This window comes from Anarrhichthys ocellatus, unplaced genomic scaffold (genome assembly GCF_004355925.1).
Source record: "Anarrhichthys ocellatus isolate YVR2014 unplaced genomic scaffold, GSC_Weel_1.0 scaffold12, whole genome shotgun sequence".
NCBI lineage: Eukaryota > Metazoa > Chordata > Actinopteri > Perciformes > Anarhichadidae > Anarrhichthys > Anarrhichthys ocellatus.
Window position 1 is genome coordinate 9,834,612 of NW_022280042.1, and position 10,193 is coordinate 9,844,804.

At 38.2% G+C, this 10,193-nt stretch overlaps 2 protein-coding genes across 2 annotated transcripts; both read left to right on the top strand.

Moving 5' to 3' along the window:
• Positions 1–1,292: 1,292 nt before the first annotated feature.
• s100b (S100 calcium binding protein, beta (neural)) lies at positions 1,293–4,828 on the top strand. The gene is made up of 3 exons (XM_031852339.1): positions 1,293–1,355; positions 2,374–2,531; positions 3,237–4,828. The coding sequence occupies exons 2-3, from the start codon at positions 2,394–2,396 to the stop codon at positions 3,381–3,383; spliced, it is 285 nt and encodes a 94-aa protein (XP_031708199.1). The 5' UTR covers positions 1,293–1,355; positions 2,374–2,393; the 3' UTR covers positions 3,384–4,828.
• A 97-nt stretch (positions 4,829–4,925) lies between these two features.
• Positions 4,926–9,013, top strand: LOC116386259 (small cell adhesion glycoprotein homolog). Its single transcript, XM_031852338.1, has 4 exons — positions 4,926–5,509; positions 6,069–6,180; positions 8,075–8,116; positions 8,249–9,013. The coding sequence occupies exons 2-4, from the start codon at positions 6,081–6,083 to the stop codon at positions 8,422–8,424; spliced, it is 318 nt and encodes a 105-aa protein (XP_031708198.1). The 5' UTR covers positions 4,926–5,509; positions 6,069–6,080; the 3' UTR covers positions 8,425–9,013.
• The last annotated feature ends 1,180 nt before the right edge of the window (positions 9,014–10,193 follow it).

The following is a 10,193-nucleotide window of genomic DNA, read 5'->3' on the forward strand; positions in this document are numbered from 1 at the left end:
GATGTTTCCTCCTCACAGAGTTTCAGTGTTTGAAGCGAACAATGAGACGGTTGTAGTCGTCCACGTGAGGAGTGTGTTTATCACCGAGACAAAGAGTCAGTTTATCGAGTAAGAAACGGGAAAAGGGGTCATCTGTTGAACGCAGCACATTGTGGAGATCTTTCATATCAATTTACACAATATATGTAATAATCTACATATTTCAGCAGCTGTAAGTCTCATGTTTCAGTCTGAACCAGCAGAACTTCATGTAATAATCACCTGTGTCGTTTCTATATACTTTTTGTGAGGAGTTATGAGAGGACCCTGTGCATTGTGGGAATACTTGTTCTCTAAAGCTGATGTACAGCATGTTAGGAGTAGAAACCTGGCATCGGGACGTCTCCTCTTCGGCCCATTTTGCCGGAGCAGATGCGTGTTTGTGTGAGCTCTCTTCCGGCTGCAGAGGGCACACGTCTGGCCAACTCCACCGGTGAAAAGATGGTCTTCATTAACATGCACGGCCAGCCGCTTCCTCTGAAACGGGCCGTTGTGTCCCAGCAGCGACACAACGCGGCGCAGCAGATCCGGATCAGATAGGCGGTGTATGATGAGCGGACAGAGATACAGACGGAGCTGTCTGCATCCTACAAGTGCTTGGCAAGGTTTTCTAAATACATCTCAGCTGGAGAAGAACCTCTAGTTCCTCCTGTAATTCATAGAAAGTAACTGTAAATCATCTGAAGGTGGAGAAGTGTCCGTAGCACTGATTTATCACAAGATGTTAGAAGTTTATTTACAAATCAATGACTCTTCTTAAACCCAGCACAACTTCCTTGTAATTTAAACTAAAGTACATATATTTTCCTGTAAAATACAGCTTAATTTATGATGTTTTCTCAGAAGAATAACAAAGCAACAAGTAATTAAAGCTCTCAAATTAAATGAAGTAAAAAGTGTAATATTTCTCTCTGAATTGCGGTAAAAAAAATACAAATATTCATCCAGGTTTTTGTCTGTAAAAGCATAAAAAGGTTTTTCAGTGGAACTATTTTCTCTTGAAAGTCACTCAAAATGTCTTTTATGAGTATTTAACACGTCATTAAAGCTGCATTAACACAATAATGTTCATTTAGAGTCCTTATTTGTGTGATTTATGCAGATTTGAATCCACATATCAAACCAAATAGTTACTTATTACATTAGTCAGGTGATCGGTGCTGGTTAGCAGAGCTGCGGTGGAGTGAGGGGAGGTGGACACTCGGGATTGGTCGGTGGTTTGGATGACCTCAGCTCTGCTCCCTCCACCCTGCTGCACTATAAAGTCCGCTGTGCATCCTCATCCTCCATCAGCTTCTGCCTGAACTCCCTCTGAGGTAAGATCGTCTTTCTTTTAAACGCAGAAAAGACTCAAAATAACCTGCAGTCCCTGAATCCAACGATGTAAATAGTCTAAAGTCTGTTTCGGTATAGTGTAAATAATGTAACTAATAGAAATCACCATGAAACTTCCCCAGTTGATTACTGACATTAAGAAAAGAGTTTTTTGTGTTACAAGTTTTCTGAAATGCCATGTTGAAATATGCAAAATAGGCAATATATTATCAAATATGTGCTAATTTTCATACATTTCTAGAACATAAATCAGAACATTGGATAAAGCCAGGTTCAAAATCATTGTTTTATTTTGTTGACATGTTAGAGTGAAAGGTTTTTACTGAGGAGATTTATGATATCTGTTTGCATCGCTCCATAAATCAGGAAATACTGTCAACAGCCATAAAAAAAGCAATTTCCGTCATGATTGTATGAATAAAATGTTGTATAAATGAGGCTCTGAATGATGTGTGAACAAACCGCTCTGTGTTAACCTTCAGAACGTAGAGAGGAATGAAAGTGTAAAGTTTGGTGTATGTAAGAGCTGCTGCAGTGGAGATTTATGGATCAGCGTCTGAGAACAAACTCATTTTAAAGATGTGTTTTGTTAAATTACATACATTTTGGTGAATAGGGTAAAAAAAAAGAACTCAGCATGAAACTTCACCAGTTGATTACTGACATTGAGACAAATCTTTTTTGTATTGCAAGTTTTCTGGAATGTTATGTTTAAATATGCAAATTAGGCATAATCGGAAGGATGCAAATAGACAAAGTAGTAAAATAAAAACCTAAATGTGTATTTTGGATGTTTTCTTTCCACCAGTTTGACGTGTTATAGAAGCAAAATATCCAAAAGTTACTTTGTAACAATGCTTTGTCTTATTATCATTCAAGAAAGTACATCATGTGAGACTGGTTTATGTTAATTTATATTTTATTTTATCATTTGAAGTTTGCATACTTAAATGTAAAAAAGAACGCTTGTGTTTCTCATGTATTGTTTCTGATGATGAGGTGAAAGGAAGAAGAAGAAGATGACCGACCTGGAGACCTCGATGGCGACCATCATCGCCGTGTTTCAGAAGTATTCAGAGAGAGAAGGAGACAAACACAAACTGAAGAAGAGCGAGCTGAAGGATCTGCTTCACGACGAGCTGCCGGATCTGATGGAGGTGAGACAGAAAGAGAGAAACATTCAAATCCTTTATATCTAATATGCAAAACATAATAATAATGGAAAAAATACTTCACTGCAAGTACTGCAGTGTCAAGGAACGAAGGAAAAACACATTTACTTGTGTACTCACTACAGCTTTGAGGTACTTTCTACTCATTCAAAACATCAGCTTAGTGGTGGAAGAAGTACTCAGATATTTTACTGATGTAAAAGTAGCAAATGTAGTTGAAAGTATGACAATATACTCAAAGTACCAAAAGTATAAGTACTCATTAATATGTATTTATTGGGATTATTTAAGCATTAATGTGTTCATCGCGTTAATGTTGCAGCTGGTAAAGGTGGAGCTATTTTTGATTACTTCATGTAATCATGTGTTACTTCATGTGTTTGTTTTTTAATCTGTTTTTTGTCTTTTCTGCAAAATCTTTGTTGATTTTGCACTTTTTGTTTTTAAGTCTGTATCGGGTGGTTTTTATGTACATTTTTAATGTTGTTTCTGTTTTTTTGTGGGAGTGTCCTGGACAAAAAAAGGTTAAATAAGAATAGAAATTAATGTTTGATGATTTATAACTCGATTAAGTATTTTGTATATTTAACCTGAATCAATTCAACGTTTTTCTCGCTATAATAAAGTTTTAAATACTGTCCTGAGTGGTGCAACTGTCCCGCTGTGATGTGTCCGTCCGTCCTCCTGCAGCATGTGAAGGACCAGGCCGCCCTCGACAGCCTGATGGAGAGCCTGGACGCAGACGGCGACGCCGAGTGCGACTTCCAGGAGTTCATGACATTCGTGTCTTTGGTTACCGTCTGTTGCCACGACTTCTTCGAGCACGAGGACGAGTGAAGGAGGAGGCCAGACAAAAGAGGGGAGCTACAGTAAATTATAAAGAAGAAGAAGAAGCCTAGCAACAAGCAGCCCAAACAGTACTTTGGCTGGTGGCTGGCAAACAGGCCAGACTAGTAGTTCAAATGTTCTTTTCTATCCGAGTCTAAATGTCTAGATGCTACTAAAGTCTTCACAACGGCTTTGGGATTTATTTGTTGTGTGGCTCCGAAGTTTGGTACAAAACTAGCCTTGATTTCTAATCACTTTAACAACATTGTTTGTGCTGCAAATGTTTTTGTACTTTTTAAATTCAGCAGGACACATTCTATGAATCAAACTGAAACATTTGAAAAGTGTTCGCTAGATTTTGGGTGTGGTCACCAATCAATAAGGTTCTTCTGTTGAAAAGGGCCAGTAAAGCTGGAAAGATGACAACTGGAAAATTAGGATTATTATCGAGGGAAACATATTTTCTCCTGGATTACGGTCACGTTTTTAAACGTTAACGTTGTAAAATTGAAACAAAACTATTTGGTTTTGTTCTTAAAACAAATCAAGATTTGGCTTTATATAAGTGTGATTGTTGCTTTATTTGAGTTAAACATTTATTTAAATAAGTCAACTATTCACTTTTTGTTTCAAAAGGTGCCACGAGAATTGATCCATCCATCCACGCCGATCTTCTCTCGACGCAGAATATTATTAACGTATTTGTGATACGTCAAAAAACTAACGTAATCAACGAGAAAATACGTTTCGTAACGTAATTTTTAGGAGACCAGGCCAAATAAGCATTTAGAGATGGCGGCCGTTATATTTCAGATGTGGCCAGTAGATTCATCCGATCGTCCTTCTCCTTTAAAGGTCAGTAACTTAAGGAATCACCTTCATCAGCTTCAGTTGGAGAGTCAAACTACTGAGAGAAGCTGCGTTTAAAAAACTTTCATGACTATCAAACAACGTGTCGTTGGCTAGTAGAAGTTTAAAAATGGCTCGTGAGTTTTATCTAATCGAGAAGTCACTTTTCAGAGAAGATAAAAGCACCTAGTTGACTATCAAACACTGTAAGTGACGTGTAACTTAGTCTTCAAGTTAAAAACCTGTAACGGCTACTAAAATGTTGAAATGGCTTCTTCACGCTCGCTAGAAAACCAACTATGATTTGGAGATGAATTGTAAAGTTCTTGTTTAGAAGCTCTTTTTGGAGATATTGAAGTAGAAAAGTAAGCAACACTTATTTGAGTCATAACACATTGAAAATGTCGAGCTGGCTGCTAAAATAATCAGAAAGTCTTCAGATTTAGTGGCCAGCTGTCGGATTCAAGCCGCTAGAATAAAGAATGTAGTTTCACGCTCTTCTCGTCAAGCAAAGAAAACAAACTAAACGTTTATCAAAAGAGTTGGAACAGAGTTCTTCTGATGTGACTTTTGAAATGAAGATGAATTAAATTATCAACGTGTGACTCTTGAGTTGTTTTTGTGGGACAGAAAATCAAATCAAACAAACTGACACATAAATACCTTTTTTTGTTTGTTTGTTTTTCTCCTAAAATGTGCAAACATGTCATTTTCTTTAAATTTATTAAATGCAAAATATTCATAAAGGTTGTGCAGTTGTTGAGTATTGTTGTGAGGGACTTAAAGATCCTGATTTCTCATAAAGACTCATAAGCCCACAAACTGAACGTTTAGAGACTAAACTTCAGGGATTAAATATGCTTCTTTTGTTTGTTTTTTGATGTTGGCCTCCAGACCTCCAGGAGGAATAAAAACAGCCACATATTAAAACAACATCTATCACACTCTTCTCTGGTTGTTTTGAGGCATTCTGGGAAATGTAGGAAACCACAAACTCCTACAAACAAACAAGCTAAAAACAGGAGAGAAGATGTGCATGAAGGTGAGATTATTGAAACACAGGATGATGTAATGTCAGCTGCACAGTTTCAGACATCTGCAGGCTGTGTAGCATCAGAGGGGCAGAGTCAGCCTCGTGATTGGCTGGAGGGGGAACAGATCTCGACCCTTGGGACCGACACCACACCCATCTGTGTGTGTGTGTGTGTGCGTGTGTGTGTGTGTGCGTGTGTTGTTCAGCATATGCTCTGTTGTGTTTCTTCTTCCTCTTCTTCTTCTCAGAACTGGTGAGTTTCTTGTTTGTTTTTACCTTTTAAATCAGTTTGAAGTCTTGTGTTGTTTTAACTTGTGACTGTTTTAACTTCTGCTGCAGTCTTATAAAATAAAGAAAAGCTGGATGAGACCAGAGAGGAAAGAAGGGACGTCTGGTTAGAAGAGAATAAAATGAGCTTCATGCTTTGCAGCTCAGAGATAAACACTGAGTCGTTTCCCTCGACTTCATAGTTCAGTATGTGAAAAACTTGCGTATTAAAGTTTTGCATCATTAAAACGTGACTTAAACGCTCCACCGGGAAGTTGAATGAACACAAGCCATCAATGTTTATGCATATTTTTGCCACATTAATCTTTGCAACAGCCAGTTTCTTTCTGTTAGCTCATTTCTATGAGAAAGCATCTTAGTAACCTTCTCATAACTGCAGACACTTTATTACTTTTAACAGTTATGAGAAAGTTACATGATTTGCATGTGTTGATCCATCATTTAGAAGAGGATGGTGCAAAAGAATGCGTCCTCCTTAACGTTTATGAATATTTGATGAATATAAATGATGTTTTTCTGCTCAGGTTGACATCATCATGGACCTGACTCCCGCCCCTGCACAGCCAGAAACCGAGCGTCCTCCTCCTCCTCCTCTGGATCCTGTGACCGAGATAGTGACGACGACCACGTATACAAGTACATCAACGCAATGATAAAATACTTGTTTGTCCTCTTATCATGAAACGATTTCATTTAATTTAACTGTTCGAGGTTCCAAATCATCTCATATTTCACAAACAAAAAGACAAAGATTGTGTTTCTCTCCCGTTAATCATCTCGGCCCCTCGGGTTTATCTGGTGACCCTTTGGAGGGGCCCGACCCCCAGGTTGGGAACCATAACAGTGCATAGTTAAAACTAGAAGAAGTACTAGAACGCTCTGTCTTATTCAGTAAAAGTATAAAGTATTAGCAGTAAAATGTACTTAAAGTACCTATTGGTCCCTTTCAGAAAGTTATATTATTATGTATTACATATATTCATATTATTACTGATGCTTTTCAAAATTAACGACAAATAAATATATAGAAGTTTAAAGAAATACTACACATTGACGCTTCATTAATATAGTGTCAGTATACTGTTCATATGCTGATAATACTTCTACTTGTAACGTAGTATTTTTACAATGTGGATGTTGTCATCCAGACGATCACAGTTTGAGTTAAACGGGATCAAGTTGGAATCAATGACAGTGAGTCTGTGTGTGTGTGCGTGCGAGTGTGTGTGCGTGTGTGCGTGCGTGTGTGTGTGTGTGCGTGTGTGTGTGTGTGTGCGTGCGTGCTAGCAGGGAGTGTCTTATCAGGCCGATGTCAGGAGAAGAGCATGTGAAGGAGTGTGTGCGACGCCTCCGGTGTCTGTCACCACAGAGATAAGAGCTGACACACTGATACCGGCTGGCCCTTGTTTCCACTGAGGGCCACTGAGGGCCACGGGGGGGCCACAGGGGGCCACCGAGGGGCCAACCAGCTGGGTTCAAAAACCCACTAATGTTTACTTTATTTAATGCTACTTACCTCCACATCTCAGAGGGAAATATTGAACTTTTATCTGACACTTTCTGTTACTTTTTACATGATATACTTGTACGATAAAATGCAGTACTTTACTACAAATACTAGTAGTTTCAACTAACCCGTCTGCATCAACACCAGACGGTCAGATAGTCTTTGACTCAGCAGTTTCGGATAGTTTAACTGTTAGTGGTGAAGAGAGTTCCGGCAGCCAATCAGTGAGTCATGTTGAGCTACGAGGAATGTCTTCCCCCTGAAACACATCAACACTTCTGAGAGCGAGTGAGACTTTCACCCAGGAAACCTCCCTTCATGTCCCGTGTGAACCCAAGTCAACCTCGGCTTATTTTAAGTTGCTTAACTTAACGTCGCTCTACGTCACAGTTACAGATCGCTCCTGTTGCTGGATATTTGTAGGAGAACGAAACATCAGAATATAATTAAACTGTGAAGTTTATATTAATATCTGCTGTTTTCACTGCATCACTAAGAAAACGTCAAAACAAAAACACCTAAAAGCAACACTGTAGTCGTATTTATGACTTTCTTGGCAAATCCTTTGAACGTTTAGAGTTGCAGATGTGTTTTTGGAGTTTGTTATCTCAAAGATCATCAGCCTGAGCAGGTGTAGAGGCAGTTTTCTTGCTATTAGATGTAAATAGAGACGTTGTTCTCTGACAGTTTGTGTGCAGAGCTCACTCTGTGTTTGGCCCTGAAGTGCCTCTGTCGCCTGTCTCTGCACACCCGGAGGCTTTAAAATAGACCGAGGGTGTTTGAACACCACGCATGGGTGGATTCTGCTGCCATGTGAGCTTCATAAGGGGAGTGATGGCTCAGTGCTGGAAATCTGAGTTAAAGATCTGAAGGTTTAATGCACGGAAAGAGGCTCGATTTCACCCTGAAAATATAAAAAGCATCCCCTCTATGAAGATGCTTCACAGCATAAGAGGTTTAAAGTGTTTAATAAAACATTTTCACAATAAAAGTCTTATTTAAAGTTGAATTTGTGTTTTTCAGACATCAACACCGACGATGGAGCTTTTGCAGCTTTGATTGGAGGTGACAGCTGAACTTTTTCCACCTCATTACATTACATGAACGCATCATATATTTGTAAAGGGTTTGAGTTTCACCCTGAAGAAAGCTGACATTTCGTTATTCATCTTTTCGTGACCTCCTTCTCTTCTAAAGGGCTCGTCGGCTCCGCGCTGCTGCTGCTGATCTGCATCATCGTGGTGTTGCTGTGGGATTTCTACCGACGTAAAGGCTCGTACGTCACCAACGAGATGGACGGCGACGACGACGATGACGACGAGTGTGATGCGGCGCTCCAAAGCAGGAAGTCTCTGACGACCAAAGAGGATTAAAGACAAGAAAGCCTTTAAAATAAGACTTTAGTTGCGATGTCGAGGATCATAAAGAGCTGTTTTACACCGAGGAGGTTTTTTTAAAAGTAGCCAATTCTATAAAGCTGCATGAAGCAACTTTGTACATTTCTGGCCCCAAAAGTCTGCAAGACGAACTTCACTTCTCGAACATCTTAGTTTGAGATTATCCGATAATAATGGTGAATGCACGTTGCAGCAGTTACATCGTGAGGCTCAGATTCACGTCTTTTAAAGGGATTTTTCTTTCTGAAACCGGTTTCTAATGTTGATTGATCACTTTCGTTCTTGCTAATGAGACTATTTGTCGGTAGAAATAACTTTTAGGCTTAAAAAGAAAACATGCACCACTGCATTTTGAATCAAAAGCAGAATTAACTGCCCAGACGAATCTTTTTACAGCCGGTCAACATTTAGTCTGCTGCTTTTCTTTCTTCATTTTTCAACCTGAACTCAACCCAAGTTGATGCTTTTTATAGATTGTTGTTGTACTATCAGAGTATTTTTTTCAGTTTTCTAATAAATAACCAAAAAATAAAGATAAAACAGAAAGTCCAAAACGTCAATAATTAATTGTTTTTTACAGCTATAAATTGAATTGAACTGTTTTGAATCTTTGTTTATTAAAATCTTTTCTTTTACTTGTTCATAAGAATGAAGTTCAAGTATTTATTGTGGTGTGATTTTTATCATGAGGAAGTTAAACTCCACCTAGTGGTCAAGAAGCAGTACTGCACTTATTAGAAAACGTTATATTTTTTATGCGTTTGAGGAGTTTAATTTGGGGAAACAAAGACATTTAACATTCCAACATACAAACACACACTTAATAATACAAGTTAGTTGATTTTATACAATAAAAAAATAAAAAAATAAATACCTGGACACAGGAGGAAGTATTCAGTTATTAATCACATCAATTATTATTATTATTATTATTATAAAATGTCAGTAAAATGTAGTGAAAGTATTAAAACTGTGTCTGTTCTACTATTGTATACATTATTATTATTCATGCAAAAGCAGGATTTTAACTAATGATTATCTTCATGTTGAAAGAATCTGCTGATTATTTCCACATGAATAGATTGTTTGTAAAAAAGTTCTTAAAGCTGTCAGAAGAAATGAAAGTGCGCCAGACTTGGATATTAAAGGATGGATGATTTCTGTATGTGTGTGTGTGTGTGTGTGTGTGTGTGTGTGTGTGGTCCTGATGCTGTCACGCTCTCGGCCCCTCGACGCCGGATCGCTCCTCTGGGCCTCCGGTGACGGTTTGAATTTTTAGCTTTCAGAAAACCTGAGAGCAAGAAAACTACAACACCGCTCCAGTGTGGAAACATGTCTGTAATACCAGCAGCGGCCTGCGGGTGGTGCTGTTGGACCGAAACGTGGCTTCACAGCAAACTGTCAGATTCCTGATCAATAACAATCAATAGGAGGTATTTTTAATACATGTATGTGTCATCATAAACTCATAAACTTCCCTGAATCAATAACAATAAATTCATCTCCTTCTGTAAACTAAAATAAATAGATTTTCAATCAAATAAAAAACTAAAAACAATCTCGATAGTATAATAATACATTTGTTTTGGTTGTTTTATACTCAACAGGAATCCAAATATTTATGTATATGAATTACAAAATATCAGTTCCAAAAGTACATGTAGTGGAGTATACGTAAGAGGAAATACAAGTACCTTGAATTAGTACTTGAGTAAAAGTACTAATTCCAGCTGCTGAAGTGCAGA

Bases quoted from the DNA above. Each gene is read 5' to 3' on its own strand.
- s100b (XM_031852339.1), top strand. From the start codon at position 2,394: ATGACCGACCTGGAGACCTCGATGGCGACCATCATCGCCGTGTTTCAG. The intron at 2,532-3,236 runs GTGAGACAGAAA...GTCCTCCTGCAG, and splicing joins AGCTGCCGGATCTGATGGAG to CATGTGAAGGACCAGGCCGC.
- LOC116386259 (XM_031852338.1), top strand. From the start codon at position 6,081: ATGGACCTGACTCCCGCCCCTGCACAGCCAGAAACCGAGCGTCCTCCT. The intron at 6,181-8,074 runs GTACATCAACGC...TGTGTTTTTCAG, and splicing joins GACGACGACCACGTATACAA to ACATCAACACCGACGATGGA. The intron at 8,117-8,248 runs GTGACAGCTGAA...TCTCTTCTAAAG, and splicing joins TTTTGCAGCTTTGATTGGAG to GGCTCGTCGGCTCCGCGCTG.